The sequence below is a fragment of the Protopterus annectens genome, chromosome 7.part0 (assembly GCF_019279795.1).
Source record: "Protopterus annectens isolate FY-2018-M chromosome 7.part0, PAN1.0, whole genome shotgun sequence".
Classification (NCBI taxonomy): Eukaryota; Metazoa; Chordata; order Ceratodontiformes; family Protopteridae; genus Protopterus; species Protopterus annectens.
Genome location: NC_056739.1, coordinates 1,756,540,320 through 1,756,563,428, shown reverse-complemented (window position 1 = coordinate 1,756,563,428; position 23,109 = coordinate 1,756,540,320). Strand labels below are relative to the sequence as shown.

General features: G+C 39.6%; 1 protein-coding gene and 1 non-coding gene across 4 annotated transcripts in view; one reads left to right on the top strand and one right to left on the bottom strand.

Moving 5' to 3' along the window:
- LOC122807226 (aminopeptidase Ey-like) overlaps positions 1-23,109 on the top strand; it is a 1,536,433-nt gene that overhangs the window by 953,066 nt on the left and 560,258 nt on the right. For all 3 annotated transcript variants that reach the window (XM_044078305.1, XM_044078303.1, XM_044078304.1), the window contains exon 12: positions 15,895-15,971. In XM_044078305.1, the coding sequence (XP_043934240.1) occupies positions 15,895-15,971 (77 nt within the window). The remainder of the gene's footprint in view (positions 1-15,894; positions 15,972-23,109) is intronic.
- Positions 4,909-4,981, bottom strand: TRNAF-GAA. The gene has a single exon. It is a non-coding gene; the product is annotated as a tRNA-Phe (tRNA).

Genomic DNA, 23,109 nt, shown 5'->3' with positions numbered 1-23,109 from the left:
GATACATACTGATAGATACACTAATCATGTGTGAGGGGGATAGGGACAGACAGATATGTATATGTAGCTGTCTGTATGTACAGACATATTTCAACATAGCAGGCCTTTGTGAGGAAAAGGCAACAGACATGCACTCAAGTTAGTTAAGTGTAGGAGCATGTCCAGTGTGACTGTCAGGACTTAAAAGGTGACTCCAGGCTGGTGTCACCTGTACTCTGGTCCAGGATTGTGTGTGCTACAGACATTGGCTGCTGCACCTTTTTCCACAGTGCAGCACTTCCCTGAAATTGTCCAAGGCATTCCGCAGCTGTGTGCTGTACTTAAGTGACTGGGGAACATAATGTAACACCACACACAGGGTGACAGCCTACATACCTCTCACTGTACATGTTTTTGCAGAATATCCAGCATTTTTCCCCCATATGTCTGGTCTGTTCCTCATATATTTATGATTTTCCGGTAAAATATTGTAAAATGCAATCACTGAATTGTAGTAACTACTGACACATTTGAGTGGTGTCCTTTACATTCTGCAACTAATCTGTTAGTTTGCAACCTGCCATTATACTAGTCACCTTCTAGGTTAATCAAAGCATGTGCAATGTCTGTCTGTAGTTTTAGCCCTTTGTCCCCATTTTCTCTGTCTTTGTCCATCCTTCTTGCAGTAACAGATTGAGGGGTATGATAGTCTGGGGGAATACCACCATATGAGTATCTCACATGCAAAAGATGCAGATGCTGCCAGATTCAAACCATCAACACCATCACCCAGGCTAATGACCCTAGCACAGTGAGCCACACCAGCCACCAGACAGAGAGGCTTCATTTCTCACACTATCAACAGCATACAGATATTTATTGTCACCACTGCATTACATGGAAAATACAACATGTGGCCAGGTTCTATGTCACAGGCCTGGAATTGTCTGTTCTTCTGATATATCATTGCAGACTTACTGTTACAGCAGTTGTATGGGAACACTGATATGATAGGGTGGGGGAATGACCAGCCCATGCTCTACTGGCATAGACAGTCATGTGACTGTCCTGTGACCCCATTGTTTGCCATCTCCCTTGAATAATGTAATGAATATTCCAGCCATGTGGCCTAATGAATATTATGGAGCACATACTATTGAACAGAGTACCCATTGTCCCAAGTGTCTGTTAGATCTCTGCAAGTAGCCCAGTAGCCCACTATATTCCCTTGCAAACATGGGGAAGGTTCATACATATGCTACCATATTCTAGTACCCATTATAAGTTGTGTATAGGTGGGTGACTTGCTTTGCGAATGCAGCAATTGACAGACCTCTAGTTCATGGCTGACTCTGTCTGATGCATGCAGTACACAGCCAGTACATTGTTAGGTACAGGTTGTGTGGGCTGGCTGGCATAAAGTTTGCTATATATATGCATATGAGCCGGAGTAAGGTGCAAGTCCTTAGGGCCCTAGGTTGTCAGTGCATGTGCTATGCGTTATCTCTTGGCCAAGGCCAGGACATACTGGGCACAGCTATATCTACCTATAGGGACATCCTCCGGGGATTCCTCCTCTGAGCCCCTCTGTGGGTGTGGTTGTAGGGACCTAGGCACTGGTAGGGGGGCTGTGTATTCCTTCCCTTTGGTGATCCTGCTGCAGCTGTTTCCTCAGGATCATATTGTGTAGCATGGCACATACTGTGAACATCTGTGCACATGTGGCTGGAGAGTAATGCAGGGCTCCACCAGATATATCAAGGCACCAAAACCATGACTTCAGCAGCCCAAACACATGCTCTATGATATTCCTAGTTTGTGCGTGTGCCTCATTATGGCATTCTTCAGTGTGTGTGTGTGTGAATTTCTGATGGGATTCATCATCCAGAGTTCCAGGGCATAGCCAGCATTCCCCAGTAAAAGGTCATATGGGATGTCCCCCCTAGCAAACATCTGGTACAGCTGTGATGCATGCCAGATATGGGAGTTGTGATTACTGCCAGGGCTATCGGCACACACATTCATGATAATGCCCTGGACATTACACATGACCTGGCAGTTGATGGAGTGATAACCCTTGCGGTTTACATAGATTCTGCCCTCCTCACCAGGTGGTGCCTTGATGTATACACACGTGCAATCTATGGCACCAGTACCTCAGAGTAGTGTGCTACACAGTAGATGTGTTGCATACTGCTGGCCCTCTCCTCAGGGGTGTGGAAAAAATAAATGTGCTCACTGGCATGTGGTTGCATGGCATCCAGGACCTGGTTGAGTACCCTGGATGCTGATGCCTGTAATACCCCCTTCATGTCCCCAGTTGGTCTTTGTAAAGTACCTGTAGCTAGTACCCTAAAAGCTACACATACCTTTGTTTCCACTGTGATGGGTTCCCCTCTGATGGCTTTGGGTCTGAGTTGAGGGCAGCAGAGCTCAGTGAGTTCCTGTAGTATGTCCCTGTTTACCCTGTAGTGCTCTATAATCACCAGCTCATGTAGCTCCTGGAAGGGTTCCCTGGGCCTGGACACTCTTCTCCTTCTCAGTCTAGGCCTCTTGTCAGCATCAGCAGCAGCACTGACTTCAGCATCTAGCACATACAGATGTTGCAGATTTGCAGCAGCACCTAGCATTTGTCAGTTAAAAATCCCAAGTCTGCAGGATTGTCTATCTGCTTGCTGGATCACTCTACCTCCCTCGTTTGCATACAGTTTACCTGCTTATGAGGTGATTTGCATGCCATGGATACTTCCATGTTGTTGTGCTCATGCGCATTACTCAGCTCTGTTTACTGGATTGCAAAACTGTTACTTTCATGTAAGCAGTGTGCCACAATGCCTACACTGAAAAAAGTCTGTGTAGGCTTTATTAAATTCTCCCCTTAGTCTTTTTTTTCTCATTCAAATTCTTAATATTTTCGATGACTTTGTGGTCTTTAGCTCTGTTGTATACCCTAATGAGTTTTTTTTTTTTCATTTTATTGTAGATTTTATTTGTTTGACCAAGGTGGTTTACTTTTAACTTTCCTATTGTATTTGAATCTGGGTGGGACTGCTAATTCTACACATTTACTTGTGTGGGTGAAAAACTCTTCTGTGATTTTATCTGCTGAGACAATGTTGGGGTAATGTTGTTATATATGAATTTTGAGACTTCATCATTAAATTTGAGGATTTTTTTACATCACTTTTATTGAACAAATGCATCACTATCATGACTGTACAACATTGTCCAAAAACAACAACTGCTTTGAACTATTATTCTGATGTTTAAACACTTTAACATCCAAAGAACAGTGCAGCATAATTAATTCAATTTTGATAGATACAAAGCTTCAAATTATTTGTCATTGTTAAACAAAAACAAGCATGTAGACCAACATGTACTGCAGACCTTCATGTCTATCAGGATACTGGACAAGTTTTCTTTCATTTCTAACTGTATTGATGCCATTTTTCAAGCCGGTCCTTGGGGATATTTTCCCAGTGTCGAAATATGAGTGCTAAGATTGTAAAGACATCATCCCCAAGGGACAACACTTGCATAGTCAAGTCTGACAATGCTAGTGTTTAATTCAGAGACATTATAATAATGAGGCATTTCACACTCTGGTCATACTTGTCTCCGAATTACATTTTCTTGCCACTCCACTAATTGACCAATCAACACTGGACAATTAGCATAAGGGGTGAGGATTTTTTTGAATCCCTGCCAATACATTTCAGCATGCTAGTTGAACAGTTATTGAACAACAGCTGTCTTTTGGTGAATAATTTAAACAGAGCACAAGTATTTCATGCATACAGTGAAACTGTGTGTATGTGAACCATAAAGCATATATCAGATGCAAAAATCTATGGCATGTTGCACATCTACTTTCTGTTCTTTTACAGTCTACAGCCATACACAAGTCAAGAAAACAAAAAGCCTTGCTTGGTTATTTGCAGTACTTAGGAAAGGAACAGTGCTGATTATACATTGCATTTCACATTCTTTTACACAATTTCTGTTAATGATAATTGAAACATCAAAATACCAGCTCCACAGTAACAATAATTAAAAGGATATCTGCTAAATCAAGGGGACCATTCCTGTGTATTATGGAGTTAAACAGGTGGTCGGGGAGAGGGGCTTCATATATTCAACTGATGTTGGGCACAGCAGGGTACCAAAAGTTTATTGATTTCATTTGCAAGTTAGGCCATCCTGCATAGGTAAGTGATCACACAGTTTATTTAAGTTATTGTATTTAAAGCTGCAGATGTTTAAATGTCTGATATTTAAGATTTACTGCTCTGCACAGTACATCACATCTGATAATATGATTTCAATGCATTAATGCTGTTGTAAGTAAGTAATTCTGTTATTTATCCTTAGCTTCACTTTAGTTCTAAAAGCCCTGCCTTTCTAATATTTATAATGATCTGCTGACCCTATATTTTGATTCTCTTTTGTGCAGACTTCAGTATTCATAAATGCATCCACAATAAATCCAATTATTTCCTTTACCCTCTAAGAACATTCATTAATATGCACTGTCATTAGCTATACATATATTAGCTTAACGTATGTATTGGTTCATATTAAACCATAATGCCTGTGTAAAATCTAATATGCATTCAAATGTAGATTACCAAATGCAAGGACTAATTTTAGCCAATGTATTTATAGTTATTGTTCCTAAAGGAGTCCTTTGCTGTCACAATCTATAGCACCTCTGAGATGGTGAATGTGATGTGAATCCCCTTAGACTAGCTATATCAGTACAATCTAGGATGTGTTAAAAGTTTGTTTTTTACACAGTATTTTGTCAATTTACACTTCAGTGACGGTGCGTAGTTCATGGTTTAGTACTAGGCTCTCAAACCCTGCACCTTGTGTCTGTAAGGTAAACACTTTAATCATTATGCCAACCTCCCCCAAAGGTTTCTATGCCAAAACCCAGGATTGAACCAGGGACCTCTAGATCTTCAGTCTAACACTCTCCCAACTGAGCTATTTCGAGGATCACTTCACTGCTAGGGTGCATTTCCTTCCCAAAATCTGTACTGTCTTAGTATTTACAATAATTCATTATGAAGATGGCAGATTATTGTACTCCAAGGAAAGAAAACTACCTTACTTATGCTTTCATTGAAAATTTGAATTCAGGAAAGGGTATTTATTTACTTATTATTTGTTGAATGTTTTGAAGAAGTGTATGATATTTAATGTTACCTTCAGTAAGTAATTGAGTGGTACAGAATAGCATATTTAATTACTTTGAACACGAGTCAAATTCATCATTGTAATTTGCAGGGCCCTCTTCAGTCTCCATCTTATATATAAAGGGATGTGGTCTTGCTGTGTCACTTTGGTGTGATGATTATTACATTATATTATGTTTGATAGTACAGTTTATGCTTTAAAGACAAAGCTTCATAGCACTTTCAGCTCTGTTCAAGTATGGTGGGCATCTTCTGGCTTGTGTTTAAATGCCTAAAAAGTAGGTGTGTAATGTTTGGCTCAGAATTACCTTCTACCATACCACCTCTAACTCTTCTAATAACTTATTCTAATAACTGTGTCAGAGAAGTATCCAAATTCTCTAAGTGATTTTAACTTAAAATTGATAATGACCTCTGATTTCACCTCCATCTCAAGCAGCAGTTAATAAAATTCAAACACTACTTATGCTGTACAGAGTAATATCCTCAGTGACTTGTCACAGTTGAATAAAGACTGTTTATACTTCTCTCCAGTCCTTTATACATCACACACATCATACATTTCAGTTTATATGAATATTACCTATACTTCTCTACAGTCCTGTATGCATCATACATAACCATAATTTCTATGCTGTACTCTTCATAAACTAGAGCAGACTTATAACAGAACTTCTCACTTTGTCCTGGACTTGCACCCACACAGCATCATGATATTATATGCATTCAATTAGAGGCAGCAGTCTAAGCTCCTTGTTCAGAACATCTCAGTTTAGCACATAAATGGCTATATACTATAAAATACCACACTGTATGCCATGTGCCAGAATTAGGTACACCTTCCAGAAGATGAATCTTCACAAGTTAGTTTTCTGAAATTCTTTGTTACTTGACATTGGAATTTTCCTTCACCTTTCAAATGGCTAAAGGTTAGAACAAAACCCTTCTGATAATCATCACAATGTTTCCATGCTTGGTTTTAAGCAAGTCATAGGACTGAACCTAAACGAATATATGGCATGCTTATAGTATCATTCATCTCAGAAATGATATTCAGTGCACATGCGTCTATTGTTTTACATAAGTTCAGACTATCCACCTTGTGCACGCTGATTCTTTTCATATATATATATATATATATATATATATATATATATATATATATATGTGTGTGTGTGTGTGTGTGTGTGTGTATGTCTGCATATATATACATACACACACACACACACACACACACACATATATATATACATATACATATATATATATATATATATATATATATACATAAACACATATATATATATATATATATAAATATTTATATTTATATTTATACATATATATATATATATAGTTATACATATACATATATATATATATATATATATATATATATATATATATATAGTTATACATATACATATATACATATATATCTATATATATATATATATATATATATATATATATATATCTATATGGGATCTGTACGGATCCCTGAACAGCAACATCACCGAAACAGATTCGGCCGGGCATAGTTGCACGAAAGTGCGTTTCACCAAAGAAGCACTTTCGCATAAGTATGCCTGTTGTGGAGATCGCACTACAGTGGGGATAAGGGAAAATTCCCTTTTCCCCACTGTATTGCAACCTCGGAGTAAGACTATTAAAGTAGGGGTGTGTGGGGGGTGCAGGAGGGGCTTGCCCCCCTGCAAAAACATAAATGTAATGTATTTTTTAACACACTTTAACGAAAGCGCTTTTTTGGTGAAAGCATTTTGTTAAAGTGTGTTCGGTGATTGTGGATTCAGACTATTGAACTTTCATTCAATAGTCCTAGATCCACACACTTATATATATATATATATATATATATATATATATATATATATATATATATATATATATATATATGGGAAAAGTTATAAGGTACCTTAAACCTGTTCATTGACCAATATATATATATATATATATATATATATATATATATATATATATATATATAATATTTATATATATATATATATATATATATATATATTGGTCAAGGAACAGGTTTAAGGTACCTTATAACTTTTCCCATGTACTACTTTTGAATTTGGTCTGTATATAATGCCAGCTTTTTATTTATCTTGACTGTTTCTGGAAATTTGTTTTGACCTGGCACTGCAAAGAAATAAGCAAATAAATAAACTCCTTATTTTACTTTAACAAATGCACAGGAAATTGTCACAGAACAGCACTGCTGCAGTGTAGACCTATGCTCACAAACTTAACTTAGCACAGCATCAATAGGCTGTATAACAGAAGGAAGGATAAAAGTACTCTCATCAAACTAAACAAACAACTCAGATTACAAATAAAGTCTATCAAATCAAAATATATGGTAAATTTGGCCAGTCAGGCCAAGGACAACCACAAGGCATTCTTTAGTTATGTCCGCAACCTCAAAGACACAATTGTGTGCAGAACTCAGTGCAAATGGAACCACCTATACTGAGCCAGAACATATAGCAAACCTACTAACAGACAATTTCAGCTCAAACTTTACCCCCCTCTCTCCCAATCAACCTTCCCCCAGGAAATATCATCAAATATAACTCCCCCTGTTATCACTAGGGAATCAAGTCCTTAATGCTCTCTCTAAGGCCAAGAACACTGCCTCAATGGGTCCAAACAATATTCCAGCATGCCTTCTAAATAGCATGAAACATGCAGGGCCTCTGGAATTGCTATTTAACTGTAGCCATCAAACATGTTTCATGTCTCATGAGTGGAGAACAGCAACAGTCATCCATCTGCATAAGGTGGGCCATGTGCAGACCTGGGAATGTACAGACACATAAGTCTCACCAGTTTCATATGCAAAGCTATGAAAAGAATTATCATGACAATTATCACTAATGACACAGAACTCCTCCAGACACTGGACCCAACCCAATCAGATTTCATCAAGGTTAGGACGTGCATACTCAACCTGGGGGACATCTTTGAGAATGTCACCAAAGCAATGGATGAGGTCAAAATGTCTCACACTGTCTACTTTGACCTGGTCAAGGCATTTGACACAATCCCCTACTTTGGCATTGTTGACAATATTATGAGGTTAGGTACGAACCCTTATGTAACCCATTAGATTGCCAGCTGGCTCAGAGACAGGACCCAGAAAGTAAGTTAGAACTCGGAAGTCTACCTCTACAGAGAGGCCAGTCATAAGTGGAGTCCCTCAGGGATTGGTCCTGGGACAGGGAACAGGAAATTCATCCTGGGTTTGGCACCTATGTTTCTAATGGACACAGGCAGCCTGTAAATTGTTAATCTCCCAGGCCCCTTCTTGTAAATGTTTCACCTCCCAAGCCCCTACTTATACTTATCAAGGGTACCAGAACTTCTAAGAGATTTGGGATACATGGCTAGACTTAGAAAGGCCCTTGTGGTCATTAGCCTAATAAACAGCTATGAAGCTATGAAGCTGTTAACGTGCTCTAAACCACTTTTAATCATTCCTGTGACTCATTAAATTACATTAACTACACACACACACACACACACACACACACACACACACACACACACACACACACACACACACACATGCACACGTGCAAAAAAAAATGGTGTAGAAAGTCTGTATGATATACAAAAATACTCGAGTTTGTGTGTGTGTGTGTGTGTGTGTGTGTGTGTGTGTGTGTGTGTGTGTGTGTGTGTGTGTGTAAGTAACTGTGTACATCTAGTCACACATATAAATTTCCATTCATGTATTGTAATGGTTGATCTTTACAAGTGGGATGGAATTCATATGGCTAAAATTATCTTATTAAACTTGAAATAACAGAGGGCACAGAAATTCTAAGGGGATGCTCTACTTGGGAAGGAGATGCGGCAGATGCTGAATTCCAGAGTTTCAAATGTATATGATGTAAATATGATTGTCATTCCTGTTAAAGGAAGTTTCAGCCAATGGGGCCAAGGGGGATGGTTGCTAGAAGTGGGGACAGAGAAGGCAGGATATCTTACCTAAATATTGGTGAGTGGAAGGAGACATTAATTCAGGGAGTCAAAAGTCTATTGCAGACCTCACAATGGACCAAACCATATATCAGAAGGGATGGTAAAATTGTGAACAGGAAGAGATGGACTCTAAGAAGGATTCAGCTGCTGAGTGATCTGCTCAATACAGATATGACCAAAAACAGGATCTTGATGTTCATCAAATGGGAGGAGCAAATGGAGACATTTGGAATGAGACCGAGTATTTGATACAATTTGAAGAGCTTAAATAGGTGGTTCAGATCTGGCTGAAGAGGATAGTAATGATCCATTCACTAAATCAGGAGTGTCTGAGTATCAGAATTCAAGCAAATGCAAAGAACACAAAAGAGGAAGCAAAAGGAGGCAAGATATATTCAAAACACAATAAGAATAACTATAGGTGGGAGATGAAAATATTAGGAATGAAATATTGGAGTGCAGAGATTATTGCCTTGTCTAAATGAATACGGAGAAGGGTGGTATGGAGGTTGTCTTAAGCTCAGAATAGTCCCACTATATGGGAATTGTAAATGAGTTAGCTCTACAGGTGGTTTTGTACACCACTGCATTTTCAGAAAAAAGTTAGAATGTGAGAGATAGGAAATATCGGATGTGCAGAGAAAATAGGCAGGTCATGATTACAAGTTATGGGAATGTAGGTATGTGAGGTTTATATGGACCAATGCATTTCTGAGTGGGAGGATATGTTTTGGAAGGAGGTCCCAAGAACTTTGCCATTAATTTTTCTTGGTATAGGTAGATGGAGCCAAGGATGGAAAGAAGAGGAGAAATGTCAGATTTTGTCTTTATGAGGCTATGTCAGGAGTATAACAGCAAAAAAATGGAATGGGCATATTGTGTGGCAACAGGAGTGAATAAATACTCTAGCAATGTAGAAAAGAGAAATGTTTACATATGGAGAGGCATAGGAAAGGAGTTCATAGGTGTGTAATAGGCTAATGGCACTGGAGCCTTTACAAGCCTAGCCCATAGGATTACCCTGGAATCATGCAACCCAACCTTAGTTCCCAGTGCCTCTGTCAAGTAGAGCCACTGGAGTGATCCCCGGGGTGAATTTTCTATTTCCCATCCACTCATCAAGATTTCTCTTGAAGAGGGCCAGTGAGGTGCTCTGTTTGACATATGTGGGAAGTCTCTTCCAAAGCATGGACAGTCTCTGCGTTATGACCCTGTCCCTCCAGAACATTCTGTTGATTGTGGTAATGAGGATGAGGTCTCTGGTGTATGTGGTGCGGAGTGATTTGGATTTCTTTAGATGTAGCATTTCTAACAGAGCTGGGTCAGACATGGCTGTGTAAGTCAAGCAGAGTGCCTCTAAGTAAGCGATATGAGACAGAGAATAGTTAGAGTTTTTTGAGTCTGTCCATATAGTACAAGTGTTTAAGGCCTAGGATCCTCTTTGCAGCCTCTCCAGTTGTTGCAGATGTCTAGTGAGGTACATGTCAAATGGGGAATTATACTCGATGATTGGCCTAATGAGGGAAGAGTAAGGGGAGACAATGACCTCTTTCTTCCTGGATGCATAATCCTTAGTAATGAGATGTGCCACATAGAAGGACTTCCAGACTACAGTGGCAATGTGGTGGTCAAAAGAGAGGTTGCTGTCAACCTGTGTTCTCAGATCTCTTATAATGACTTCTGTGTTCAGTGGACTACCATCAATGTGGTAATTCATGGGAAGTGGGTTTTTCCAAAAAGGGATGACGATACATTTTTTGGCATTGAGCTTAAGGCCATGGTTCTGACACCAGTTGTTGGTCTCAATAAGGCCTTTCTGTAGGATGTCAGTATCACTTGGGGAGTTAATAATGGCTCCCATCTTGCAATTGTCTGCGAACTTTGTCAGCCAGAGTCTCTTCGTGTTGGCCTGGAGTTCTGTGAAGTAGATACCAAACAGGAGAGGATCCATGACCAATCCCTGTGGGACTCCACTCATGCCTGGTCAGTGGTCTGACTTGGGGTCATCTACTTTCACACTGTTGGTTCTATCTGTGAGCCAGTTTGCAACCCACCCAGTGATATAGGGGTTGATTCCTAGCTTAGTGAATTTTTCTATTATTCCTGAATGAGGAATGGTATCAAAGGCCTTGGCCAGATCAAGGTAGGCTGTATTAACCACCTTGCCTTTATCCACAGCTCTGGTGACTGACTCAAAGAAGTTGACCAAGTTGAGCAGGCATGATCTATTCTTCACAAAACTAAACTGTGTGGGATCCAGAGTTTGGAGATTCCCTATATCCTTATTTATTAGGTCCATGATGATGCATTCCATAGCGTTGCATATCAGACTTGTCAGGCTAATGGGGCGATAGTTCCCAGGGTCTGTAGTCACTCCTCCTTTGTGGAGAGGGATGACTATAGCAGTGCACCATTCAGTAGGGACAAAGTCTGAGGTGAGACTGTGGTTGAACAGGGCACACAGGTGAGGTGCCAGTTCACTCTGTAGTTCATGTAGAACACAGCCAGGGATATTGTCAGGTCCCATAGAAGCTGTATTCTTGGCCTTGGACAGTGCTGTTGTAACCTGTGCAGCAGTAATACTGGGTGCCTATCAATCTACTGGCATTGTGATTGGTCCTTTGGGGGGGCTAAAGTTGACACTGAATCTGTCGGCCAGTATAGGTGGCCATGGTGGTGTAGTGGTTAGCATTGTCACCTCATAGCAAGAACTTCTCTAGTTCGATCCTCAGCTGGGGTGCCATCTGTGTGGAGTCTGCACGTCCTCCCTGTGGTCGCATGGGTTTCCTCCAGGTGCTCCAGTTTCATCCCAAAGACATGCTATAGATGGATTGGACACTCTAAAATTGGCCCTAGGCATGAGTGCGTGAGTGTGTGTGTGCCTTCCATGGAAGGTTGGGTGCCGGGCTGGCAACTCGACACCGTAAAACTCTACTGCCAGTCATGAGCAGACAGGTGATCAACTGTGGTGACTCCTAACTGGGAAAAGCCAGAAGAAGAAGATATTGGCAATATCTGCTGGCTCAGTATAGAAGGTACCATTGGGCAGTAGCTCAGAGCAAATCTCGGTATTGTGTGGAGATTCTTTACATAACTTTAGAAGGCCTTTTGATTGTCTTTACTATCTGCTGCAATTCTGTTTTCATAGCTAGCTTTAGAGGATTTGATGAGGGATCTCAACTTTTTGTTGAAGCTGATAAGGGAGTTTTTTCAATCTTGGGACTTCACCTTATTCCACATCAGTTTCCTCCTTCTGTTGCAGAGTTTGTTAATGTCAGGGGACCACCAGATTGGCTTCCTTTTTTTTGGAGGAGAGCATTTTGGTTCTACTGGGTATGGCGAGATCCGTGCATTTGTGTAAGTGTTCATACAGTGCATTGGAGTATGATTCGGCAGTCATGCAATTATTCTCCATTTGCATATGGGTGCTGTGAAGTTAGCCACCTCTGTTTTTAGGAGCCCAAAGTTAGCTTTGGAGAAATTTTTTATGGTGGTTACCTTTGTTGGGGGGGTGGGAGGGATGTAGATTTCCAAGGTGATTAGTTTGTGGTCAGATGTAACCAGGGAGGAGTTGTCTATTGGTGTAGAGCAATGATCGCCCATGTTAGTAATGACCAGGTCAAGGATGTTGCTACCTCTAGTGTAGTTGATTAAGAAGAACTTATGAAAGGTTTGAGAGAAACTTTTAGCTGAGAGAGGAAATTAAGACTGAAGGAAGAATTATGTAATATCAGCCTCTGAGCTGCCCCCCTAGTACTGCCTCGTCTGGAGTTTGGTTCTGTAGTGCTTAAATCCTTCTATCAGGTGTTGAAAGGAGGAAGGTTCATAGGTTCATGGGTACATACTAGGTTATTGGCCCTAGGGCCTATACAAGCCTAGCCAAAAAGGTACCCTGGCTTTCGCCAGCCAAGAAAATTATTTTCCTGTGCCCCTGTCGAGCAGAGCCACAGAGGTGAACCCAGGGTGAATTTCCTATTTCTCATCCAATCATCAAGATTTTTCTTGAAGAGTGCTAATGAGGAGCTTTGTTTGATATAGATTGGTAGTTTGTTCCAGAGTATGGGAAGTCTCTGGGACAGGAATCTATCCCTCCAGCATGTTCTGTTTATTGTGGTGACAAGGTTTAGGTCCCTAGGGCATGTAGCTTGAAGGGATTGGAATTTCTTTAAATGGAGCATGTCCAACAGCTCTGGGTTTGACATAGCTTTGTATGTTAGGCAGAAATCACCTCCGAGTAGGTGATATGCGACGGAGTAAAACTGGAGTTTTTTTAGATGGTTTGCATAGGGCATCTGTTTGAGACCAGTAATCCTCTTTGTGAGGTATTTCTGCAGTCTTTCCAGTTGTTGTAGATGTCTTGTGAGGTACATACCAAAAGGGGCACTGTACTCTATAATGGGTCTAATGAGTAACAAGCAGAGGGGAACAATGACCTCTTTTTTCCTGGATGAGAAACCTTTTGTGATGAGGTGTGTCATGTAGAAGGATTTCCTGACTACTGTGGTGATGTGATTATCAAAGGAGAGACTACTGTCCACCTGTATCTCAAGGTCTCTTATCACAGTTTCAGTGTTAAGTAGACTACCACTTATGTGGTAGCTCATGGGTACAGAGTTTTTACCAAAGGGGATGACAATGCACTTTTTGGCATTGAGCTTGAGGCCATGGCTTTGACACCAGGCATCTGTCTCAGCAAGGCCCTTTTGTAGGATATCCGCATCATTAGGAGTTTTAATTATGGCTCTTAGATTGCTGTCATCTGCGAACTTTGTTAGCCAAAGACCTTCTGTGTTAGCCTGTACTTCAGAAATGTAGATACCAAACAGGAGAGGACCCAGGACTAAACCCTGTGGTACTCCACTTGTCACTGGCCTGAAGTTGGATTTGGAGTCTGCTACTTTCACAGTGTGGGTTCGGTCAGTGAGCCATTTGGCAACCCACCTTGTGACATAGGGATTTATACCTAGTTTAGTGAATTTATCTATAATTCCAGAGTGGGGGATGGTGTCAAATGCCTTGGCGAGATCTAGATAGGCTGTGTGAACCATCTTATTCTCATCTACGGCTTTGGTGACAGCTTCAAAGAAGTCAATCGGGTTTAGGAGACATGATCTGCCTTTTACAAACCCGAACTGGGTAGGGTCCAGAGTTTGGATATTACCAATGTCTTTGTTTATAAGTTCCATGATGATACGTTCCATGGCCTTGCAGACCAGGCTCGTTAGGCTACTGGGGCAGTAGTTCCCAGGGTCCGTGGTGGCTCCCCCTTTGTGGAGTGGGACCATCACTGTGCACCATTCAGTGGGCACAAAGCCTGAGGTGAGGCTATGATTGAACATGGTGCTTGGGTGGGGTGCCAGTTCATGCTATAGTTCATGTAGAACGCAGCCGGGGATGTTGTCAGGTCCAATGGATGCCATGTTCTTGGCTTTGGAGAGTGTGTTTTTTACCTGTGCAGCCATGATTACAGGCATTTTATTCTTCCGGTGTAGAGATGGGCCCTTTAGGGGTTGAGGGGGGTGGGGGGTAAAGTTAGCACTGAATCTATCTGCCAGGATGTTGGCAATATCAGTTTGTTTTGTATATTTCATGTCATTGTGCTGTAACTCAGTTGAGTGTTGCCATTGAGATTCTTGACATAGCTATAGAATGCTTTGTGGTTGTCTTTAGAATTAGTGGTGATTTTGTTTTCATAACTAGCTTTGGAGGATTTTATGAGGGATCTCAGCTTCTTACTGAGGCTGACCAGGGAGTTCTTCCAGTCATGGGAGTTTACTCTTTTTTGCAACAGTTTCGTTCTTCTGTTGTAGAGTTTGTTTATAGCATGGGACCACCAGATTGGCTTCCTTTTCTTGAAGGATAGCATCTTGGTTCTGTTAGGGATAGCACGATCCATGCACTCATGTAAGTGCTTATAAAGTGCATTTGTGTAGGATTCAGCAGTTGTACCTCTATTGTCCATCTACATGGGTGTTGCGAAGTTTGCTACTTCTGTCTTAAGAAGTGTGAAGTTGGCTTTGGGGACATTTTTTACAGTGGTTTCCCTAATGGGGTTGGGGGCGGGATGTGGATGTCTAGGCTGATTAGCTCGTGGTCAGATCTGACCAATGAGGAAATGACTTCTGGTGTGGAACACCAGTCACTCATGTTGGTAATGACCAGGTCTAGGATATTGCTGCCCCTGGTGGGGGCGTGGATAAGTTGATCCAAGGCATTGGAATTTATGAAGGCATAATGTCTTGTGTTTTTGATAGTATATTAAAATCATCAAGCTTCTTGTATGATGGCACACAACTTAACATAAGTGTGTTGGGGATGGCAGGGTCATTGACTATATGCAAATGCTTCTGTCTTTGTAGTAATTCTAGTAATTGTATATATGCTGGGATTTGTGGTTATTTGCAAAAGTGAGGTTATATAAGAAGAAATCATGGTGGTAGACTACTTTTATTAATAATAATTGTTCCATCATTCCAAACCTTTCTATTAATGGTAAATAGTTTGTATAGGGATCTCTTGCATTCTCCATGAGATTTATAGTGTGGCAATGCTGGACACTTCAGGACATATGTGATGTAAAATTGTGTTCAAAGTTTGCTTGTTTATCTTCTATATGTGAGTGCCTTATGAAAGCATTTAGTAAAAAGTATATTAAAAAATATCTTGAATAATTATTGACATTTCTATGTTTCAGCTATACCTGGATTGTCCCTGTTACTTGGATGAAAGGCTTAAGTTCTGCCAATCGTTATTGGTTGGAGAATTCTTCAGGTAAGATACAGATTCTACAAATTCTACAATGGCCCATTTTGTGCAGCTGAGACATTAACAGGCACAATTAGTGAAAAAAAGAAAAAAATATCCACAATTCAGCACAATTCTCACCACTTGCACTAATCTCTCAACACTTGTTGGGCAAATAGCATAAATGCAAAAAGAGATTCAGGGGCAGGTATAGCTACAATGAGAAAGACCTCATTAGCATCTCATTGCCATGTCTCCGAATTGAATACAAGAGCTATCAAACCTGATTAAAGCAGTGTTCTCCCTAGCAGTTCACACATTCCATTAGCAAAGGCAACTTTATATGTACATAGACACACACACACACACGCACACGCACGCACACGCACACACACGCACACACACACACACACACACACACACACACACACACACACACACACACACACACACACACACACACACAAAGATATGCTCCCAGGACATTCTCTCACATGCATACACATCCACATCCTCCTCAAAAAATAAGCCTCACCACACTCACTCCTACCCAGGGAAACAGTCATACACCTGATTAAATGAATCAGCACACACACACACACACACACACACACACACACACACACACACACACACACACACACACACACACACACACATTAATGCTGCCTCATTTGTACCCCTACAGACATCCACACACATTTATACACTAACAACCACATCTTCACTAAACTTACCTCTGTCACAAGTACTGCCATAAGAGTGAATGAGTAACTGTTTGGAGAGCTGTTTCTTTTTCTTTCTAGACTAGAGTAAAATTGTATTCATTTGAGCAAATAAGGAGCTATAGACATTTTCAAGAGAGAGAGAGAGAGATCATGAATAATTAGCATTAGGCATTCTGTCTAATTGATTGCCACAAACCACAAGACTGCTCCCTGCACTGAAGCCACTGTGAGGGAAAGTTCTCCATGGCAGAGTGATTTCTAAATAGGAGTGGCTTAGTGCAATATGCAAACCTTGTGAGTTAAGGCTTCTTTATTATGTTAAATCTTTCTGAGTCCCAGGGACTATTCTTAAAACACTGGCAAGTGCATGTGCATAAGTATACACACATATACACGCACCCACACACACATATACACACACACACACACACATACACGCATGCACACATATATGCACAGTTGCACACATGGACACACATGCATGTATAAAATGATAGAATTGTAAATAGAATAATAACTTTTTCCAGTTATACAAACATTATTTTAAGTATTGAAAATCAAAAATTATGAAGTTCAGAAACAACAGAATTATAATACTGAATTAATATTGTAGATATTCACTGAAAGGCATTATAAATTAACCTGGAAGGAATAAAAATATCTGTCACAGGAATTTTAATGTAACACTTCTTCTAGTACAAAATATACATTGTGTATAGCACATCTGAAGCATTTTACTAAATATTAAATATTAATACAATTATTCTAACAATAAGTAATTCTCTTAGGCTAACTACCTCACAGCAAATAAGTAACAAGTTTGTGTATACTAAATTTAGAGTTCTTTCAAAAGGTGGTTGCAAGAGGGTACATTATAGAGATGATTACTCATTTTTTTTGTACAGATGCACATATCCGCTTGATATGAATTTGTGCTTTTTTACACATTTTGGTTAACTTTTATTGCTCATCTAGGTGGCAGACAGAGTCACAGTTCTATGCATGTCTCTGTGTTTAACTAGTGTATACCAATGGAACTGTTCAATACTATTAGCAAAAGGCTTTTTTTGATGAAACTCCTATAATTAAATCAACAACTTGCTAGATCCACTGAGACATGATGCTAAAAAAGGGTGATGAACACTAGAAACACTATAACCGTTTTGACAGTAAATGTTGTAATTATACTTACATACTATTGTAATTGTGAAAGTGAAAAATATATTATCCAGCTGCATAAAGTCAGGTCTTTCCATTCATTTGCATAATAGGAATAGTGACTGTATGCAATCAGTATGTTAGAAGGCATTATGACTAGACATCTATTAAATATGAGTTGCACTCTAGAGGAACTATTACATTTTAGAGGACTGAGTAAGCTGGATACATTTGGACAGTTCCTGTAGAAAAAATGTTGATAAAGATATACTGTATGTCAAGTTACCATAAAGAAGGCATACAAAGTGCCAAAGGGAGACTAAAACACTGTCTGTAACACCTCTAGAAAGTGCTTTCACGAATACTGTTGTCTACATAATAACTATGAAATGACACATACAGGAGATGTGAAAAATCAGTTGTAGAATATATAAATATGTCAATATGTTGCACTAGCATAACTGCAGAGCAAGACTGCTACACTGTGCATTTATGTTAACAAATGCACCTTATTTACATGATGTAGTCTAGTTTCAATTTATTCCTGGGAATATTTCCCATTAGACATTGATCTACAAGTGCATGATATAAAAAAATTCTTAGTCTGTGTTTGTGCGTGTGTGTGTGCATGTGTGTGTGTGTGTGTGTGTGTGCGTGTGTGTGCGTGTGTGTGTGTGTGTGTGTGTGTGTGTGTGTGTGTGTGTGTGTGTGTGTGTGTGTGTGTGTCTGTGTCTGTGTATGCATATGCATGCAAGTTCACACAGGTGTTTGCATATCTTTCCTCTGTGCAGTGGCACCATATTACACCTTGAGGTAGTGTGCTACACCAAGCATAACTGGTTTTGCAGTTCCAGCTGTACTCTGCATTCTGTGCTATTCAAATGTCTTGTTATGCTGGTGGAGTCAAAGAAATGACAGATATAACGTAATACCACAATTGAAATAATAGCCCAAGTGTTTTCTTCTGATGTTTTGTTGAATGTATCTGTAAATACAATAAAGATTAACACATCTATCGCAGATAATTGTTAAGTTCAAATAAGTATTGATTTGGAAGTAATAAAAATGATATGGAATACTGCAAAGTAAATCGTATTAAAGAAAAAATAACATTCAGGATGAAGATGTTCACAATATATTTACATTTGTTTATCTTGCGCTTTTTAAGTTTACTTTTCAGAAAATGCTCTGAAGGTATTGATACGCTGTTAGAGGTATGACATTCCACACCACATAGATGTTAATGAGTTAAAAGGGAGAGAAATAACGAGTGGTGAATCTGCTAAGGGTGGGGGAGTGTGTGGGGGAGAGGCATATCCATGAGTCACAATTGCCAGTGGAGTCCAGGGAACATTTGCTGAGGAAAAACATCTCAAGTAGTGAGGTGATGCATTAAGAGGGACATGTCAACGTTGAGGTGGGGGAAGCCTCCTTGTGGCAATGTCCTCAAAATGAGACAACTCTTTGTGCTAAAGAAACTAGATCTAAAATTCCACACAAAACCACAAGCAGAAACAGATGTTAATAATAGTGGCTCCTAAATGGTCGCTACACTCCCAGTCTCTAGGCGATTCATTGCCAATATAACAACATGGTTATTCCCATCTGGAAGGATGAGACCCAACCAGTGAAGGAACATTTTTATGTTTCCATAACACTGTGGCCTTGGACAAAGATGAAGTCACGAGGCATGTAAGTTTCCAATATCAGAGGTTTTTGGGATGGCTTGATGTCCTCTCCTTCCCTAAAAACTGATGTTGCTCCACTGTCTATGGTCACAGCTTGTCAGACCTTATCTAGGGAAGGCACACTGGTCAGTTTATGTTGGTTTGGATGGATTGTGCATTAGAAGGAGATGCACCAAAAATAAGCTGATGGGTATCCCAGCAATGGGACTATAAAAAAAAGGAGTTCATGACATGATTTTCTTGTTTGAGTATAAGGATTCCTTACATGTGAAATCTTTACAAAAAGTTATATGCATATATGTAAATGATATAGCTAAATCAATATACACACACACACACACACACACACACACACACACACACACACACACACACACACACACACACACACACACACACACACACACACACATATCTGCATTTAAAATAGCTCACTGATTCTGTCCAATCAGAAAAGTTTACTGTTTGAGTACTCACATTCTCATAGTACATGTATTTAAGCTCATCGCTCTGCAAGCATGATATCAAAAACATTTATTATAGGGGGCAGGCCATTTCCTGCATTCCTCATACTTTCCTTCTCTTTGCCTTATTAGTATTATTCCAAGGTTGTTGCATCTCAGAGAAAAGGTGATTATCAGAGAAAAAGTGATCCCAAAGAGGCAATGTAATGCCTATCTGACTCTTTCTCCAAGGTGCACCCACATAAAAAATGCAGTGTTTTTCTTTGCACCTATAATTTGTTACAGTTTTTCCAAACAAACATTGAATAAAAATTGTCAGATCTTCTCATGCTCACAATAAACCTCTAAAGATCTAATGCACAACAATAAGGTCAGTAAGACCATTGTCAGGCTTCATTACGGTTCATATTGTTTAGAAAAGGTTCCATTGCTATTGGCATACATTTCACATGGTTCAATGAGACCAATATTCTGATGCAACCAAATTTTATTTCCAATAACCCATAGCTGAACAAATTACACCTGAAACATTTAATAGGTATTGTCAGTGTATTTCATTTTTCATACTTTCATGAATTTCCTGAATATTTTCCAAAAACAGCTGGGGAAAATCTAGAGAAGGGTTGGTACTACATAGGGTCAGTACAGAGAAAAATTCCAAAGAAAGGTCATCTCCCAGTTCACAAGCATCTATACAGTATATCTTCAGAAGTGATAGGTTATTCAGCAGTGAACGGTACATGTAGAAATGACCTATAGAGCTTGATTATCAATGCTAAAGCAGTTCAGAAGGAGCTTCCCCTTATACCAGGTAAGTCTATGGAAACTGGTTTACTTAGTAGTTGCAATGATGCATTAAATAGAGAGAGGTTTCAAGGCTTTTATGGATGTCTTAAGTTTTCCAATAATAGCATTTTGTACATGACCCCAGCCCTAATAGCACAAACAAGCATACAACCAACACACAAACACGCACACACACATATATGGGTCCACTATGTAATTTCGAAATATTGAAATCCAGAAATTCAGTATTTTGAAATTACATAGCTGCAAACCCAAGCACAACTCACAATTCCGAAAACACACAACCGTAAAATTCAAAATGCCAAAACTACGCTAAACATACAGTACACACATAAACACAGCCCCCCCAATCACATAAATGCATCTACACTATAGATAAGCAGGAGGGCACGCCCCCTGCACTTCCCATGTGGGAGGCTGCACCCCCCCACACGCCCCTAATTATATATTCTAACTCTGAGATCGCACAAACAGAAACACAAACAAAACTCACACACACACACACACACACACACACACACACACACACACACACACACACAAACACACACACACACACACACACACACACACACACACACACACATCTTACAGTCCCTCACACACACATCACAGTCACAACACACACTAAAGCCTCTAACCAACACATTTACACACACAAACTTACCTAAATTCAACACCACACACCATACCAGCGTAAGCGGAAATTCAACATCTCCGTGCTTCGGGATTTTGAATTTCGCACTTCTGCCGGTTTCAGAACTTTGAGTTTTCGGCTATGTAATTTCGAAATACTGAATTTCGGGATTTCCGTATTTCAAAATTACATAGTGGGCCCATATATACACCCCCCCTAACTAAATATACCAGCTCTGAGATCGCTGTACACTGCGGAAAGGGCAATTTCCCCAATGTACAGTGATCTCAGAGTTGGTATATTAAACAAAGCAGCTTGTGACATCGCCATTCCAAACAATGTAGCATGTCTACGTCACACGCTACACTGACCGGGATGGCCGACCAAAACATTTCTGAACTCCAAATTTCAGTATTTAGAGTGTCCGATTAAATGAATGATCGATCAAACGTTGTTGAGTATGTTGTACTCATCATTTTGATTGTTCGTTCATTATAGATATATATATATATATATATATATATATATATATATATATATATATATATATATATATATATATATATATATATATATATATATATATATATATATGCACATATGTAGAAAGCTTTGTGAGTTGGTTTGGAATAAAGTCTTTTTATTTTGACTCAACCCTGCATTTCCAGGTTTTGGATTTATTATTTGGTTGTTTCTTCAGTTTGCCTAAACCCAGTTTACCTATGTGCTGTTCCTGTTTTGTTTGTATTTAGTCATAACTGCCTATGTCCAGGAGGGTTGTGGGCTCTATCCCTGGTAAGAATTTATGGTGCCCCATCCAGTCATTCAGGCTCCTCTTGAACAATGTCATAGAGGCACTGTGTTTCACATGAATTGGTAGCCTGCTCCAAATAAGTGGCAGTCACTGGGGGATAAATCTGTCCCTCTAGCATGTCCTATTTAAGTCACAGGCTATATATATGTCCCTGGAATGGGTAGCCCTACTAGCCCCATTTGATTTGTGGCTATGCCGTAACTTCATTAGGTCTCAGTCTTGGGTTGCTCTGTAGGCCAGGTTTAAGTCTCTTCTAAGAAGTCTACATTATACGGAGTATAGTGACAGGGATTTTAGTCAATCCGTGTAAGGCACATTCTGGAGCATGGGGATATGCAACCTACCTGAAAAAATGTTTGCTGTGTTTTGCCGTTTTGCATGACACTCCCAAGCTTTTAGATTTTTTTGGGTTTGAATAATTAACTGTTGACTAAAAGACTTGATTATTCATAGTAAACAACAGATTTATAATGATTTCATGATATCTCAGTCTTTCCACAATCACAATAAAATCTTGAGAGTCCTTGAGATAAGTTTAGTACAATCATATTCTTAAAGCAATGTTAAAGTGCTTTTAAATTTCTCATTTGCAATCATTTATATCATTTTATTCTTATTATGTTGATCTTCTGAATTTAACCATAAATTTATAGACTCATAGGTTAATAAGTTCATAGGTATATTCTAGGCTTATGACCACCAGGACCTTTTCTAAGCCTAGTAGTGCAATGCAACCTAATTGTGTCCCTGTGTATAACGGACTTTTATTAGGAGGAGGTATGTTAGTTAGTAAATTTCTAGAGGCTATGTGAGGAGGGGGTATGTTAGTTTGGGCATTATTGTCTGCCTCTGTCTATCAGATACATGTG